Below are 18,451 nucleotides of genomic sequence, written 5' to 3'. Positions count from 1 at the left end.
AGGGCTCCATCCATACTACCAGCGTGCCGTGATCTGCGTCGGGGGATACTCGATTTCATAGATACGTGCACTGAAGCACCTATGGTCGACGATTAGTTAAATTACAACAGCCAGGACGGCATTAGAAAAGATCATGCCGAACATCGGAGGAGTAAGATGCAGCCGTCTCGAGACGACTTCTGGCGGGTGTTTAATTCTCAATACTGAGATGTGGTGTTCTGGCCTGAGTGGTGTGCTGAACTCAATGTGGAACTGAACGAAGTTGACAAGCACGTTTCGCCTAATGGCTGTTCCTGTAGCGAGCGCGCACAGAACGATATCGTCAGAAGCGGTATGCGTGATTCCCGGGATTATTCCTATCTGCATCACTCTAGGCTAAGTACAACCAAAGTGAGACAACGCGGAGGAAAGAAGGTGAACTTACCGATGTGTCGGCATGGGTGCATAAGAAGCATAAAGAAGTGAACTGCCATCTGATGAGACGATATGGCAATGCAATCGAGTCAATTTATTCTAATTCCTGATATTGCTCTTTCTCGGTCATCTTCTAACACGGTTCATAACAAAACGTAAATACGGTACCTAATTACCTAAGTGTGAATCATATACAATTTATGGAGTTTTTTTGGCTTAACCTAACAGATTTGGTGCATTTTATTGAGCAAATGACCATACGTCTCCTCCGATTCGTAGCCTTGCATTCAATGTTGCATATTTCAGGTGGCCGCTTGTTTGCAATACGGACTTCGTATGTGACTAGGCTCGTCTCCATGGTTCCATGACCAAACACAAAACTGAAGGTATTTTTACGAAATACCACCCACTCCGCCCAGTAACCGCTCTGACACCGTATATATTTGCTCCAGTGCTCTAGTCTCTGGCCCTGGGCCGATGTAAAAGCATTTTCGCCTGTGAACTGTTTATTTGTTATCGTTACCGAGAACGGAACGGAATCAGTCGAATGAAAATACTATTACTCTTGCTCCGCTTTGATGTGATACAAGAAAAAAAGTTTTCCATGAAAAACGTTCACCCACCGATCACCGATTGGAAAAGGAGCTGATAAGGATCAAATTAATCGACAAATAAGTCTTCTCCACCCGGGAAAGACGATTAGCACCGGAGTTTGTGTGCAATCAGACGAACCGTTCAAAGGAAAGAAAAAAGCAATGGCGACCAAGTCCTCGTCGGCGACATTCGGAATTAAGACTCGGCCCTTTTCGGCAGTGAGAGCTGTGAAAAGTGCTCCCAGTATGCGGCCAGTTCCAGCATTTTCCATCGAGTCGCTCCAGAAGAACACACGCGTGATGGGCCCTCCCAAGGCGCAGAAACGTGAGTATAGTCCGATTGTTGGTAGCGTTTTGCTTATCTGTTGTTAATTAATTTTTGTTGTTGTTAAAACCAATCGCGCTTCGCGTGTTCTTTTCTATTTATTTACTTTACTCCTTTGTCTATAGAAGTCTTTTACATGATGGCTTGTTACTATTCTTACTGGTCATACGCAATTATCGTCAGTGTTTGTTTCATTTTTGTATTTTTATCAGTTCTGTAATGTAGAATCGGGGTAAAAATATATCATGACCTAATGTTTACTATAATTTTTAGATAAACACCTAATCCAACCGAGGGCGACCTCATTTCGAATGTACTACGACCGAGGAGATCTGCCAATCAAAATGGAATATCTGACCGGTGGAGACAAAATTGCGTGGACCGTTGATATCGACAAGCTGGACTATGGGCTGTACCTGCCGTTGTTCTTCGATGGTCTATCGGAAACCAGGCACCCGTACAAAACCTATGCCCGCCAGGGTGTACAGGATCTGCTGGCGCACGGTGGAGACAAAATTTATCCCGTTATACCGCAACTCATCATACCGATCAAAAGTTCGTCACGCGCACACCTGAGGCACACTAATTACTGAATGACCTTAATCTTGTTTCTCCGGTTTTGCAGATGCCCTTAATACACGTAACATCGAGGTCATGTGCGTCACATTGAAAATCATCCAACAGCTAGTAATGGCATCGGATCTCATCGGACCGGCACTGGTGCCCTTCTACCGTCAGCTGCTGCCAATGTTTAATGCTTATAAAGTGAAAAACAGTAAGTACGAGGCCTCAGCTTTTGCATCCAGCCCATATACATACTTAGAAGCACTTGTATTACATTAGCCTCTCATTGGAAGTGAGGAAAAGCTGACGTGCAAGCTGAGTTTGAAATTTATTATCGGCGTGTTTGCATGGAAAAACGAAGGGATAATGTTGTTGTTGCCGTTCGTAAAGTTTGTTTTAATGACCCTACTGTTTGCAGTTTTGAACGACAGTTTTGACTGCCGCAGGTTGGCAGCTTGAAAGGTCATGCTTTGCCACCGGTAGATGAGCTTTGGTATTCGTCGAACTTATTACGTCATTCGAAGCAATCAATGGTATAGCGGCATGTTTTACTTGCTTCGTGTCAGAGCAAATTGCTTTTTTGGGGGGATGGTGCAATGATGTTTAGGTTATCAACTAGCTTATAATGTTTGTTTAACAGATGCTGCCATCGTGTTGATATAGAGCAGTGTGTTATTAGTTTGTTGTTGTCTGTCCCATGGAGAAACGTCGATGGTTTCACGGACACGGAGACAAACGTCCACCTCGAGTGTTTGAGATGTGTGAAAATTATAGATCTATCCAAATCGCTAGTTACATACCAAATCAGAAATACAATATTGCATCGTTAATTAAAATATCCTGTTGACTTTTCACAGTAAACTCCGGCGATGCTATCGATTACGCTCAGAAAAACAACATGAATGTGGGTGATCTGATCGATGAAACCCTGCAGGTGTTGGAACGACATGGCGGTGAGGATGCCTTCATCAACATCAAGTACATGGTCCCAACGTACGAGTCCTGTTATTTGAACTAAACATTTCGTTGCCGGAAAAAATGCTTTTCATAAGTTAAAACAGGACCAGAACAGATCAGATTTCGTACCATTCTAATTAGTTAAGTAAGTTGGTGAAATAGTGCTAATTAGGAATGTGCCAAATTAGTTAAGTAGACGGATTACTATGTACGACAGTGCAATGAATGCCCCCAAAGTTTTAATATCTAATAGGATACCATATCGAAATGTTACAATTCCCAATCAGTAGTATAGCAATAATGGTTTTAAATATATTTGTTATAGTATCCCTTCAATCTGCTTCAATTAAGTTTTAGCTAAAAAATGCAATAGCTGCTGTCGAAATAGCAGGACAAGTTTCGTGACAAAATGTAATACCAAAGCTTTGCTTAGCTAATATAAATACCCGGCTAAATTAGTTATGGAATTTTTGTTGTGACTTCGTCTCATCAGAATCCGACACTAACAGAGTGACAGGACTAAGCAAGCACCGGATTGACGCTAACTTTAAAAACGGAGACACTAATTGCGTTCCTGAGCAAACCAGGATGATGTCGCGCAAGAAAAGTTCTTTTTCTAAACACTGGTGAGACGAATTCGAAACGAAAATTCTATAACTAATTTATTTATAGGTTTTGTGCCCTTAACGCGCAAAAGTGGTTTAAAACAGTTTTCTCATTAGAGGAGAAAAAATGGGTTTTACCCCAATTTTCCTCCACTAAGGGAGAAATATAGCAAAGTGAATACCGGTCTGTTGGTTTCGCTGTCGAGTAGTTTGAAATATCAGGTTTAATATGTTATTTAGTGCACCACAAGTGTTCATAAGTAAAAATTTTGCGTTTAGCTGTAAGGTAGAATAGTTTTTTTCTAATAATTATGGACATTCGTAGGTTAAATAATAATGTGCAACATTCCGTTTATTCAAAAACAATTGAATTACTTTAATCTGTGCAATAAAATTAGTTTCATGAGATTGATGACAGTTTTCTTTTCAATTTGTTTATAGCAGTTAGTTTCAAAAATATGAGTGGATATCCGGTAAATAGGTTTGAAACACACTACTCATTTGAAGTCTTTGATTAGTGCAGCGTCTGGCTTAGCATAGTTGACGTGTATTCCCAGTCGTGACCTTTCTGGGATTGATCACGATGAGAATGATATTTTTGTGTTTGTTTAGGTAACACACACGTGTTGACCATGTTGGAAATATGATCGTTGGTATTAGGGCGATACACATAGTTTCGCGCTAATGAGCTGGTTTAATCAATATTCGAATGACTTTTCTGAAGCTGATCCAGACCAGAGTACTGCATTTCTTTGGGAATAATGATCCTTTCTCCGTACATGAGACAAACTGCCAACAACAACACTATTGCAAACATCATTATGTATATTTGTGCATCATTTTTAAAGTGCCTCTGACAGAATTCCTTTAAGATGGTTTTTGCGTTACACCTTGATAGTGGTGCATCGAGGAGACCGAGAGGACTTTCTTATATTAATTTATTTATTATTATTAACCGACGCACGTGAATCATCAATTCCCTGTTAGCATAGCACGATGAAATTCTAATAAAATGCAATTGTTGTTCATTTGCTGGTTTTAGACGAGTTCAACGACTGGTTTAACCAAAAAATTTCGCCCTAGTGAGAAATTTGGGTGTTTACCCAATTTTTCTGCTTAGGGTGAAATATAGCATAGTGCTTTCGCATAGGCCTAGAGCCAAGACAAGTTTTGGCTTCACTGTGTCTTATCGGTATAAACAGAACTTTTGCTCGGACATGACATCACGTTTGGCCAGTCGTTCGATTGAAACACAAAGTGTGTTTTAGTTTTAGGGATTTAGCGTCAAGCCGGCGCTAATATATTCCGACAAAAAGTTAGTGTCTGTTTCTGAAGAGACGATGTCGAAATGCACCCATGGCTAATAAGTTTGATTGCATGTTAAATATGTTTTTTTCTTTTATTTCATTAGTCTGTGTTCATTGTACTTCTAGTAGTTTGCTTTTTCACTACTCGTTTGGGCCAAAAATAATATCGATCAGTTTATACGCTTCTAATTAATTTCTTTCCTTTTTTGCCTTTCTCATATAGAAAGTTTATGCAATCACTCTGAACATCGTCTTAATCCCGGCACAGAAGGCCGAGTGTCATATACCATTCTATTCTGTTCGTCGAGGTCGGAAAATATCTGTGTGTATGTATGTGTGCACGTGACAAAAAATTGCACCTCTGTTTCTAGTCTCAAATGAAAGGTACAAACTTCCCATCACTATTGATTTTAAAGTAGAATACTTCTAACGTTTCAATATAAGGGCCCCTTTTCAAAAATTTAGCCGAAATTTTACAAAATATTCATCCTCTTTAATTAGGTTCTTTACTGAAACAGTTAATTTCACTTTTCTTGACAGTTCGATTGTACTGTTTACATGGACTTTTAAAATTCAGGGACGACTAGATTCGCTCGAAGGTAATAGGTTCAATTTTGAACTCTTCGCTCAATAATGGGCCCTATTCTCACAGTCACGTCACCTAGTGACTAGAGTAAATTTTGTTCTAGTCACTAGGTGACGTGACTGTGAGAATAGGGCCCAATAAAGAATTAGTCATTTAGGGGTAAATATTCGTTTATTTTATGATATTCTTTCATAGTGAAAGGGGTTGACTGCTTGATATGTATCTGTATACGAACTGCGTTACCAATTTACTATCGAAACATTCAACCATTTCCGATGAGTTGGATATATTTTCACCCTCAAAACAAACAGCACCTCGATAGGAGAGCATCACGTGTTATTTCAGTGTGAAACCAGGAAACATAAAAAGAGCGCGAGAGGTAATTTACTTTCGTTAATTTTCGCTAATGGGATCATCTTCAATTTTCTGTAGTTTTTCTGTTCCAACACGACACGCGCGGATGCGATGAAATTTTAATTAATGTCGATAAATATTGCTTTATGGCAACATCGAACCAGTTGATTGCTGGAGGAGCCTTTCTTTGCGATTGGGTACAGTATGTCCCGTGGAAAATGAAAAAAAAACAAAGGCTTACTTTTTAACATGCAACCTATCTTTTTTCCAAAGGACAAAAATGGACTAATAAATTTGCGCATAAGGACACAACATCTAACTTTGAAAAGTTGGATTTTAATGTTTCGTGTTCCACTCGTCAGTAACTGACATTGGGGTCAGTTAGACAATAAATCCAAACAGTTCACACAATATGTGTGAACGCCTAGACTAATTGGCAAGTTCGGTACCGAGTGTTGTCTCGGTTAGCCAAGCACAGACAAGGAAAACAACAGGTTGCATACTCGCAGGCGTTTGGCTCTCATGCCAAAAGACAGTTTGTTTCCTTAATTTCATCAGCGACCCAGAGCTTCAGTGCTTGGCTAAACGAGGTGTTAACACATGTTTTATGAACTATTTAGATTTAATACCTAATTGGAACCAATTTGGTGTTAGTTTTGATACATCGTCTAACTGACAGCAAGTCGGTATCAGTTACTGACATTATTTTTACTTTTATTTGATAGGAGCATTTTAGTAAAATTGCATTGTCACTACACATGTCATTTCTCACATTGATTCCGAATTGTTTTCTTGCATCACATGCCGCACAGAGTAAGAATCAACTTCAACTACAACTCCAACTCCAGCGTCGAAAATGGGTTATCATGCCTCCATTGTGGTTTCAACATGACCGTGCAGAATTTTTTCACGTCTCTCGCGTTCCAACTTCAATGATGTTTGATCTAGAGCAGCTACAGTATAAAAAAGTGGCAGAATTCTAATTGGAACAAGCTTGAATTAAGGTTCAAAGAACTTTCGGTGAGCGTCTACACGAATTGAATGCTTGATAGTATGCGTTGGAAAAAATACGTTCAACTTTGTCACCGGTTTATCCATATAAATCATTTATTAAACTCTAAAAGAAGAAAATCAGTCGATTTATTAGATTATCGCGATTCAAATCATGCAAAATAGTTGGTGGAAAAAGAAATGACCGGGCGGAATGGTGCTTTTGAAAAAGTGGCGGTGATTTTTCGTCACATCACCACATTGTCTTGGAGCACGCTACACAACTGCGTAGTGAAAAAACCACAGCCACTTTTTCAAAAGCACCATCCAATTGTTTTTTCACCAACTATTCTGCATAATTTGAATCCTGCTAATCTAATAAATCGACTGATTTTCTTCTTTTACAGTTTAATAAATGCTTTATATGGATAAATCGACGGATAAGCTGTGCACAATTTTTCCTACGCATACTACCAAGCGTTCAATTCTTACACATGCTCAATTAAAGTAACTTGAGCCATTAATGAAGGCATCTCAAATAAACGAACTAAATAATACAATTTAACTGTTTATTAACATAAACGAAAACAAAACGTATTTAAAATTAGTTGAAAATTAAAGATTTTCGCATTTTCTAATGGGACATACTGTATCGTGCTCGGCAGCTATTGGCTTCTGTAATTTATTATGTCATAAGCACCACTGTTTTAATTATATAGGTTTTCCTTTACATGCAATTTCACTACTTTGTATCAGTTACGAGCTGGCAAAGTAAAAGGCAATGGAGTACACTCGATTGGAATAATGCTGTTTTACTATTCATACATGCTGTTCTATATAAATATCATACTGATTTCCCAATGTTTTAAAACTTTATTCTACTATATTTCACCACAAGGAGAAAAATTGGGTAAACACCAAAATTTCTCACCAGAACGAAAATTTTTGGTAAAACCAGTCTTTGCACTTGAAGGGCACAAATCCTTTCTTATTACTTGGCTAAAACGTTAAATTAACGATTAACCGTCGAACACAGCGTAATCGACAAATCGTATAAAATGCATATTACATTGTAAATTATTGTTAACACTGCTTCAACATTCATCAAAGTAAGTTCTTTGTTGATATTTCTTTAACATTTCTTGATGAAATATTTAAAACTTTTTGATTTGGTACCATAATGCATCCTTTTAGGTGTGATTTGTCGCCAATCAAATATGTAATAATAGAACTTTGTTATACCTTAAACTGTCAGGTCAAATCGTGTATTGTAGTAAAAAAACGGAATAGAAATATTACTAGCTTGAGAGGGTCCTCCAGTATCGAGGCTTGCAATTGGTCGGTGTTAAGTCAGATCGGACTAAGTGACATTGTCAATTTCGAGCAAAACGAGTTTAAAGTCTGAATCGCAACATCCTTTACGCAATAATTTAAAATAAATGTTTGCCGTAACTCTTGCTTATGGTAACATATTTAAAAACTGGTTAAAGTTGAATGTAGCTCAAAAAAATCTTTATCCAGTGCTATCATTATCTCATTTTTCAAGATTTTGCGACTTAGTCCGGTCTGACTTAACACCGACTAATTGAGCTGTGTTTTGGAGAATGAATTGAAAAGTAGCTACTGAATAGATCAGGAATTTTTATTTTTTGTTTTTAATCTACATATATTGCCTTTTAAATTTTAATTTTGAAGACGAGAAAAAAACATTGATGACCTTGAAATGTCATTGATTACATTGATATTGAAACTGCTGCCGAGTAATACTTTTCATAAAAGTATTGGTCCGATTCAAATATTTTTTTTTTCAAATTATTATGCAAACATATCGCCATGTTTTCGCGTGACAGATTTTTTTAGTCTGCAAATTGGAAATTTTATGCAAGGATTCGTCAAATCCATTTCCAGTCTCTAGTACGTCATTTTTTAACGTACTAGAGACCATACAAATGGAAAGGCAGAAATGTAATGAACAAGGGGCGATAAATTTTTAGTAGCGTCTTGAAAATATCTGTGTTTTCATCCAAACAAAGTCATTCCATAAAATTGGAGCCTCAAGCTTTACAAATCACATACTTGTTATTTTTTTACTTTTATTTGTTGCTTTAGTCGCGATTTTACCATTATAATGATTCTTGGTTTGAGGATGGCAGAAAAATGAAACACGTTGTTTCTTCTTTCTAAAAAAACCAAAGAATTAGATTCAGCTGTCAAAACTAATATATTGGAATAACGGTTCCACAAATATGTACGACAGTCATAAAGTCTTACGATTTTTTTTTGAGAAATCGAGGGGGTCCGAATTACGCCCACGATCTTAATAGCCCCGGGTCCCCCTATAAATTTCGTATCACTTGTCATATTCAAACTAAATGCAACTGCCTCCTTGTGTTTTTTCAACTGCAAAAACAGTTCTTTGAAATTAGACATCTAAAATGTAAACATGGTGAAATTCAAATAAATAGAAAGAAAAGTGAAACGGTGCAGCGAATCTTGCCCGGCATCGTTGGCAGAATTCTGTTAGGGCCATTTTTTTTTTTTTTTTTTTTTTTAATAGCCCGCCTCTTACCCCCACACCAAAAAGCTCACAAACGGAGCCCCCTGGTAGTGGACACATCAGTTCTCAGCGTACAAAAAAAAAGGTCAGCACAACAAAACAAAGTTACGAATCGCGGAAACGCTGAGAACAAAAAAAAACAATACGAGACCGACAAAACACAAAATTTGACAAGAAGCTACGGCGAGTACCCAGCGGAAAAGAATCCTTTTAAGGGTCCCATCGTAGCTTTGCAGGAAGCTCATAATAATTTAAATTTATTTATTACTAATTGCTATAAAAAATGCATTTATCAATTGTTTTTATTAAAAAAATGTTAACCAATTATAGCTAAAGGAATAAGCTCGATTGGTGGTGAACGAAGTTTAAATTAAAAATTCTCCTATTTTATTTTTTAAAATTAGTTTCAATTTTGCTTGGAAACGGGTGCGACATGTTATTTGCTTTAAATCAGTAGGAAGCTGGTTGAATAACTTAGGTCCGATGAAAGAAATGCGTCTTTGACCAAGGTTCGTGGATACTCTGGAGTATAATAAATGATTGGCTTGTCTAGTGCTGTGAGCTCGAATGCCTGTTGTAAATTCTAGATTGTTATGAGCAATAGTATTATGCAAAGCATTGTGGATGTATATTATTGTTTGGTAGTTAGTCAACCCAAGCAAAGGTAAAATGTTATGGGCATTATTATTGTATAACAAAATAGTAGGGTACATAAATGGTTTTTTATAAATAATTTTAAGACATCTGTTTTGAAGCGTTTTTAGCTTTTTCAGATTCGAGATACTGGCACGGCCCCACACAGATACAAGGTAGTTCAGCAATGAGTGGATGTGAGCATAATAAAATTTTAGAAGTACATGCTGGGGAACAAAAGAGCATACCAAAAAATTTGAAAATTATAGCAGCTGCTGGAATCTTGATGATGTCTGCCTGCCAGAATTTTCTTCGAAGCGGACTATTGGGAAATTCGGGTATATTGTTTCTCGTACTCTGCGTGTGCGTGTATACATTGAAGTTGCGGTTGCGGTCGGCCGTTACTTGCTACCTGGACCAGAATAAATTTAGATAAGACCCACCATTTTTTTTGCTTAAAGGAGAAAAACCAGGACAAATCAAGCATTGTCTTCGATGTGTTAGGACACCAGGGCCGTCAGTTAAAAACCAGGATACGTCCTGGGTAACCAGGACGTCTAGTCACCCTAGCACAGACATGGACGGCGTAATACTTTGAGCCCAAATGGGTAGTAAGATAAGCACATACACGCTACTAAACAATACTCGGCTGCGACAGGTACCGCGATGGTCCGACCAGATGAACGTAGATTATCTGTGAGTGACTGTGAAGAGATAAATAGGATTTCTCGCTGCGAGCTTTCGACGAAGAAGTATCTTATCTACGTACTCGCCCGGAAAGTAGAGATTTATGGTGTAGTCTCCGACATGGGCCTTTATTGCAAAGATCCGCTGAAGTATGGGGTTGGATCCTTCAATAACCGTTTGCTTTATTCAGTGAACATTTTGGATTGCGTTTAACAAAAACCGAGGAGTATAAGAAAGCAACTTATGTTCCATCAGCCTCATTTCGAGCCTTTCGCTGATTATGATGTGCAATGATTAATGTAAACAGGTGTCGAACTCACACAAAAAAGTATGACGTTTCTATGGTAGCTAAATATGCTCAGTAACGCCATCTATGAGCAAACAGTGTATTTAAGCTTATACACCTGGTATGTATAATTCATATAAGAAAATTGGACATTGGACGAAATAGGCATTCTATGAACGGACCAAATATTCCTACAGACGTTCGGGGAAATTTCCTTATTTAAAATAGCGTTTGCGTTAAGTACGATATCTTTACAAACCATCCCAATTTTTGAAACTAAAGGTAATCGGTATTTTAAAGAAATCAACCCAATTTCCGTAACCAACCACTATTTGCAAACACTTTCATTGAAGATCTAGTTATTGAAATAAAATAAAAAAATTGCTTCATAGGTTGCGGAGATATCATGCGCACCACTACCCGAGCAGAAGAAAATAGCTGCGGAATACTAAATTTAGGTATCAATGCCAACGACTGTTTACCACAATATGGTATTAATGAGCTCTAGATAAGAGGTAAAATATCAAAAAAAGAACACAGACATGTTCTACAAATAACTATTTCATAATGAAACGAGTTATTATAATACCTGAATGATAATAAAACATTTTTCAACCTTCCAATAATAAAATTCACTCAATGGAGGTATTCAATAAGGTATTGGTTTGGTATTTGTAAAAATAACTGGAATACATAAATAATACTAACATAAAGTATTATACCTCATTGAGGTATTAAGCAGGTATTGAAAAATGTTTCTTCAATACCTGCTTAATACCTCAATGAGGTATAATAATCAATTAATACTAAGTTTTGGTATGAATACCAAAAAATAGTATGCTCGTGTTATTGCCCAGTTATTTTCTCCTGGTCGGGTAAAGCTACTGGGGATGATCCATAAATGACGTAGCATTTTTTGAGTGATTTTTAACACCCCCCTCCCCCATCGTAGCATTTCGTCACAAACCTCTAAATACCCCCCCCCTGGTAATTACGTAGCTTGACGGTAACTCTGCCCCCCCTTGTCCCCGTAATTTTTTTTAAAAATTCTATTCTATTCCCCTTTAAAAAAGCTACGTAGCATGACATGATCCCCTACCCCCTGTCGTCACACATCATCACAAAATACAAAACTCCCCCCTCCCCCATATAATGCTACGTCATTTATGGATGATCCCCTGTAAAAAATTCTTCGCGGTAAGTCGGCAAATTTGTCGATTTTAGTATGAAAACATGAATATTCTTTAGCAAAGACTTGCCTACGATTTGAACACTGTGCCTTAAAAATATATAAGTTAGTAATTAGTAATTTTTAACATTGACATTAACAATAGTACTAAGAGTACTCTGTACGTAAGTGCCGAAGACGAAAAAAATGAATACAAAATCACAAAAATGTCTGCATGTTACCGAGTTCAAAGATATACCACAGACTAACAGACATAACACTACGAGGGCATTCCCTCAAAAAACATCGATCCGGCAATTTTCCCAAAACACTAGCTCCACCTTTTATTCACGGTCCCAAACACTCATTTGCTAGTCGGTTACCCCTCAGGCTTGGGAACAATTTATCACTAGTGGTCTATCTCCCATATGATTGTTCATATGTCAGTGGTGCCACAATGCGGCCACAGTCCCAACTACAAATATATTTGAAATGATCGTTAAAGCGGGCGAATCATTGTTTTCGAGTGTTATGTCTATTAGTCGGTGGATATATCCCCAATTGATCTGCGAACCAGTTGAAACAGCACAATTTACAATTACTACCCATTCCAAGTTTTTGCCGGTCGAGAGAGCCTGCAGAATTTTTTTTGCGGAAGGTAAGTTTTTTGGAACAAATTAAAAAATTTTTTTCCCGAATCCTGGGAATGAGAAAACAAATTTTCCGGGGATTCAGGAATCCCGGGAAAACCAAAAATCCCGGGAACCTCTAGTTGTGGAAACAACGGTGTGTAAAATGTCATGAAAACGATTTTTGCAGTGGGAATACTTGCCAAATTTAGTATTTATTTATTAGTACTGGTCTTCGAAGTATTCGTACAGACAGTTCCTTAATTATTACTAATTTTAAGTTTAAAAGTAGTCTTGGTTATGTTAAAATCATACAGGTTAGCTACATCATTAAAATTACGACAGCACACATTGAACGGATTGTTCTGAGCAAAAAGTGTACGATACATAGGAGTCCGAAAGAAATCAGTTCGTCTGGTAGGTCTAGGTGGTACGTTGATGCGAACCTGGCTCAGCAACTCTTCAACATTGTTTCCGAGAAGTTCAAACACAAAGAGCCGTTGCAGCATTATCCTCCGACTTGCAAGCGTCGGTAAACGTAGAAGGTTGCATCGTTGTTCATACGGCGGTAGTCGAACAGGATCATTCCATGGCAGTAGTCGCAGAGCGTATCGAACAAAGTGACGCTGAATTCGTTCGACGCGATTGATTTGCACAGAATGATAAGGCGCCCACACAAGCACGCCGTACTCCAGGATGCTACGCACGAGTGCACAAAAGAGCGTCAAATATCGCTGAATTGCTGCGTGTTTCGTTTAATGAACCCCAGCACGGCATAGGCCTTAGCTGTAGTCATTGCAATGTGCTGCGCGAAATTTAATTTGTTATCGAGGAGAATGCCTAGGTCCTTTATCGTATTAACTCGGTTGATACTGCTTTCTGCCATTCTATAATCGAATGTCATGATGTGCCTGTTTCGACAGAACGATATCACATTGCACTTCTGCACATTTACTTCCATGCCATTATGAGTACACCAATTTAGCAGCACATCAATATCGGCTTGAATGACACAGCAATCGACTGCCGACGCAATTACACGGAAAAAATTCAGATCATCAGCAAACATACTTAGGAGACTGTATAGCGGAACATAAATCGTTTACGAATAAAATAAACAGTAGCGGGCCCAAATGACTTCCCTGAGGCACACCCGACTCTATCCGAGTATTCCGAGTCGGGTAACATTTGTGATCTTCGCCGAACATCCATCGGAGATGGATACAATGAGTACACTGTCTGAGCTGATGGCGTTGTCTAAAATTTGTTGAAGTACACTGCGCATTGTACAGGTGTGGACCAATACGATCAAAACTGATTCAAAATTACTTCGCTACTGTCATTGCACGACACCATCAACTATAATAATACCAACTTGGTTTAATAAGTCTATCTTTTTATCGGTGTATACGGAAATGCTAACGGCCAATTTCTTCACTGGTTGAAAACCGGTTTTCGCTGAAAACCAGTTTTCAGGTTGCTGGTGACCAATTAGCCGAAAACCGGTTTTCATCCAGGTGAAGAAATTGGCCGTAACCGTTTCCAATCGGACTACTATCGAACCATTTCTTTGAAGCCAAGTTATCTAACTCTAACAACACAAGCATCAAGTAATCTTCAAAACTAGAAGTAACCGAAAAAGGTCATTTTGAAATGTACATAGTTACTCTTATTCTTAATATGTTGACCAACAACCCTGTGCGTATTGGTCAGTCGACGTTTTAAACATACCTTGACTTTATCATGTCTCTGCAACAACAGAAAAAAAACAGTTGCTGATCCCATAAGTTCCCAACGCATCAACGCCATCACAGTCCTAAACTCGGCTAGCCCTGAAAGCTGTGCAAATGTGTCATGTTGTGTCCAGCTTGCTCCAGATAGTGACAGCTCAACTCGTTGAATGGTTTTGGTCCGCACAGACAGACGTAGGTTGCATACAGCGGACAATCGACGTTGGTTAATTGTTGCGCTATTTCCAATGAAATCCTCCCCGATTCCGGTTTTACGGAGGCGGGACTGCTGGTGGTAGAATGGCGGCTGTCATCGGACGATGGTGCAACACTTGCTACCGGTTGGTCGCAGACGATCGCCGACGGAGACCCATCGGGAGGGCGCGGGGGGCTCGTCGGTGGAGCCGAAAGGAAATGCCGCACTGTCAATCTGTGAATGTGCGATAATGGAGCGAGGCGTTGGCGATGACATCGGATCAGCGTGATTGACGTGGGGTTGGTGGGAAGTGAGCGTGTAAAGGAAATAAACAGAATGTTAGAATGATTGGTGGAATGGAGAAAACCGCGATTTAACGGTTGATAATCGGTTTTCGCAAGGGGAATAGATTGGTTTAATTTGTGATATTGTTCTTTTTCAGGAACTCAAGAATCTTCAGTCAGTTCAAGAATCAAAAAAACTTTCAAATCATCATCTTATACTGTGAGAGAACATTATTTGATAATGTTCAAATGTTTAAGGGTCCAAATGGAACGCTTCGACGAAGAATTATCAGGCATCAAGTTTCAATAACTTCAGTGTAAATCCCCTTTTCAGTGTAGTGATTTGAACAACAAAACTTACTGTGACATCATAATATTATAACGAAAAGTACTTGATGAAATACAAAAAAAAAACATGTTTATTCAAACATTTTCCTGTACTATGTAGAGTCCACAGACTCTGCATAACATGCATAACAATTGGGTGTACCACCCGGTGTCACATTGTTATAATACAAAAACAACCGAGTGTCTGTTACACTGCCTTTGTAAAAGCGAGTGTCGAAAAGCAAATATTGACTCAGGACACATACCCATCAAAACCTAGTCTGCGGTGCCTTTGCATTGTGTGTAAGGATAAAGGTGTAATAAACGGAATAAAGGTGACGTGCATGTTTGAACGTTACTGTAGACAGACACTTCAGTATTAATGTTCAATTAGGAACAGAATTACTTACTTGTTCAAAGATGCTAAAGCTACCATGTTCAGACTAGGAATACATTTTTTCTAAACAGGTGAACCTTTTTATTACACCTTATATTCATCGATGACGCCTACAAGAATGAGCTTTTTCATCAAATAAATCATTTCCTTCCAAGAAATCATCCCCCAATTTATTCCCCTGACGAAAAGTGCTTCAAACAAATTCCACAAATAGACCGTGGAACTGTTCTTGGCAGAGAAGGTTCATCTCCGATGTCAGCCAACAAATTACCTTTTGTCCTTTGCGCATAAATTATCCAGCATCTCTCGGCACCAGATATCCGCTTCGGTTTTGTTGAAATACAGCAGGCTCATGGACTCCCTGTGAATGTCGGCGGGGTTGGAAAATAGAGAGGGGAAAAACGGATACCATTCATTAGTGAGATGCTGCAAGAGCAATATCGTAGCGGAGAAAGAGGCAAATTTTCCGCAAAGGCTGTCAGTTGTTGTAAGCCTTGGCAAGTTTGGTGGCCCTATGAATTGTGAACCGGTCAATTTTGCATTGATGATACCGGCCATGATGAAAGTGGACGTGCCTTGCCGGTGGTGAGATCAATTTAGAACTTAGGATGAGCTGTAATTAAAGATTAATTGGATCGAATCTTGCCTGCTGCGAGAGCTGTTATATGGTGATATGCATTAGGTTAGGATTGTGGAAAGGGTATGAATTGCATAGCAAACGGCGATTAACAACCAGTGAGCTTAGAAATAGATGATATCATAATAATTGAATATGTGCTGTGAGTGTTATTGTCGCTGACGTGTGCAAGGGGGTATAGCCCCCTCCGATATCCTGGAAATTTTGTAATATAATACTTGTAACTTTTCAATATAGTAGCCTCGATCTTTGAACATGTATAACTACCGTTGTATTGAATAAAATAACTACATTTTGACACTATCTGAATAGTACCAAGAACATAGCCAGAGGGGGGGGGGCAAGGGGGCTAAAATACCACCCCACCCCCCGATATTTTTAAAAATCATTTTAAAAAAATGTTTTTCGGCGACTTTTAACAAAATTTATAGCTCATTTGGTTTGAACAAATTCTCGAGAAAAAGTTGAAAAAGGCTATTTCCAACCACAAAAGACAATGGTCACGATATTCAGTGTGCTTTATGCTTTTGCTAGAGCGGTTGTTACTTCAATATTGTATGCCTTGTCTGAAGAACGAAAGAAACTGTTACTATAATTCTTGCGGTAGCAATCTGTCGAGATGAGTGAGTAGCAGAAGCAAGAAATGGTGCTCCGGACAAATACAAAGATTATAAAATTATTGATGACTCGCATAGGACCGAGCATTCATAATGTGGTACATTTCCTGAAGGTGTAAACGCAAGTTAGACTTTCGGAAGCCGCCTTTATCGAGTTTTACCATATCAGGCATTCAGCGCTCTTAGCGCTTAGCAATTCAGCCCAGATGAAACCATTAATTTCGAACAACTTAAAACACATAGTTGTGTGTGACATTTCTATATGGACGATGAGAAAGATCGTACACCACTTACTGCCAGATTCAAGTCATATTTGGGAGAAATAGAATCCATTCCAAAGGGCACGTGTGGGAACTACTTCCCGGTATTTCAAATTGTGTTTATGTGGTAAATGTTGGTGGGCCGATCTATTTCCTCCTACCTACAAAACATAATGTGAAAGTACTGTTACACAGAGAATTCTTTGCATATATCAAAGTCAAATTAATAGTGCCAGTTCTGTGAATAAAACGGCACATTACGGTCTACTCTGCTTAATATAAATATTTGTAAAATTTATAGCAGCTGCTCCGGTAATATTGACAAGAGCTAAAGCTGCGTCAAGTACTTCAAAATCTACAACCAGTATCATCATTGAGGAAGTTCACACTTGTAAAGGCAAGAAGCAAGGAAGAAATCGGATATTCGCGAACTGAAAGGCAGCAACTAAGATGATGACACGGAAATGCAAAATAGTAAGATAGAAATGAACAACCCCTCAAGATGCAGATGGCGAGGAAAAAATATTTCTAGAGCTTTTATTCAAAACGTCATATCTAGAATGAGTGACTCTCTTTGTTTACTCTCTCTTTCAATTTTTTCGGCGTCACTATAACAATTTGCGCTTATTTTACAGTACAGATCGAAAAATGGTGTTTTTGACTAGCATATTATGAAAAGAGCTAAGAGATAAATGTTAAAGTGACCGAATTATTAACAGAAGAGAAAGTAAACAAAGTGTCACTCATTGTAGATAAGTCTTTTTGAAAAAAGCCTCAAGAATTCCTCGCCTCGTAAACAGGTTTCCACGTGAGATTCCGTACTATCACATTGCTAACCCTCAATACCGTGATATGATAACAAACATGTAAAAGAAAAATTCTTTTAAAAGTGAACTGGACAAAAAGTGGTAAAACATAAAACATCCATTGCCATCCATTAGCCAATAAATTGAGATAAATGCTTCGATTGCAAGTTTTCAGTATGTGACAATCTTCCGTTCTGTTTTTGCTAGTCATGGAATAAAATGAGATAGATCTTCAATCCGAGAGAAAAGAGAGGAAAAAAGAATCAACCAATCGAAAGCAATTCAAGAGCACCTCTTGTATCTTTTCTAAACATTCAACACGAGTGCTTTCGGAATTGCGTACTGATCTTTTCATTTCGGTTTGAATACAACGACATTTTCGTCGTCATTATCCGTACAACTTTGATGCGTTAGGTGCAACAACTTTAAATGAAACTATTTCAAAAATAGTGTTAAAACAATTTATTTTTATTCAAAATTAATTATTTTTATAATTATTTTTATTCAAAAACGAACCTTTTACTGAGCAGATTAGTATCAAA

The 18,451-nt window shown here is 38.3% G+C and overlaps 2 protein-coding genes across 10 annotated transcripts in view; one reads left to right on the top strand and one right to left on the bottom strand.

The window, feature by feature from the left end:
• Window positions 1-712: 712 nt before the first annotated feature.
• LOC131691954 (parkin coregulated gene protein homolog) lies at window positions 713-3,858 on the top strand. The gene is made up of 4 exons (XM_058978734.1): window positions 713-1,332; window positions 1,606-1,887; window positions 1,958-2,107; window positions 2,754-3,858. The coding sequence occupies exons 1-4, from the start codon at window positions 1,170-1,172 to the stop codon at window positions 2,912-2,914; spliced, it is 756 nt and encodes a 251-aa protein (XP_058834717.1). The 5' UTR covers window positions 713-1,169; the 3' UTR covers window positions 2,915-3,858.
• A 10,443-nt stretch (window positions 3,859-14,301) lies between these two features.
• LOC131693621 (cytochrome b5 reductase 4) overlaps window positions 14,302-18,451 on the bottom strand; it is a 155,797-nt gene continuing 151,647 nt past the window's right edge. For all 9 annotated transcript variants that reach the window (XM_058981580.1, XM_058981581.1, XM_058981579.1 and 6 more), the window contains 2 exons: window positions 15,861-15,950; window positions 14,302-14,815 (listed from right to left, as the gene is read on the bottom strand). In XM_058981580.1, coding sequence (XP_058837563.1) covers window positions 14,482-14,815; window positions 15,861-15,950 — 424 coding nt within the window. In that variant the 3' untranslated portion in view covers window positions 14,302-14,481. The remainder of the gene's footprint in view (window positions 14,816-15,860; window positions 15,951-18,451) is intronic.

This window comes from Topomyia yanbarensis, chromosome 3 (assembly GCF_030247195.1).
Source record: "Topomyia yanbarensis strain Yona2022 chromosome 3, ASM3024719v1, whole genome shotgun sequence".
In the NCBI taxonomy this organism is placed as follows: domain Eukaryota; kingdom Metazoa; phylum Arthropoda; class Insecta; order Diptera; family Culicidae; genus Topomyia; species Topomyia yanbarensis.
Note: the sequence above shows the minus strand (reverse complement) of the source record. Positions and strands in the feature narration are given on the sequence as shown.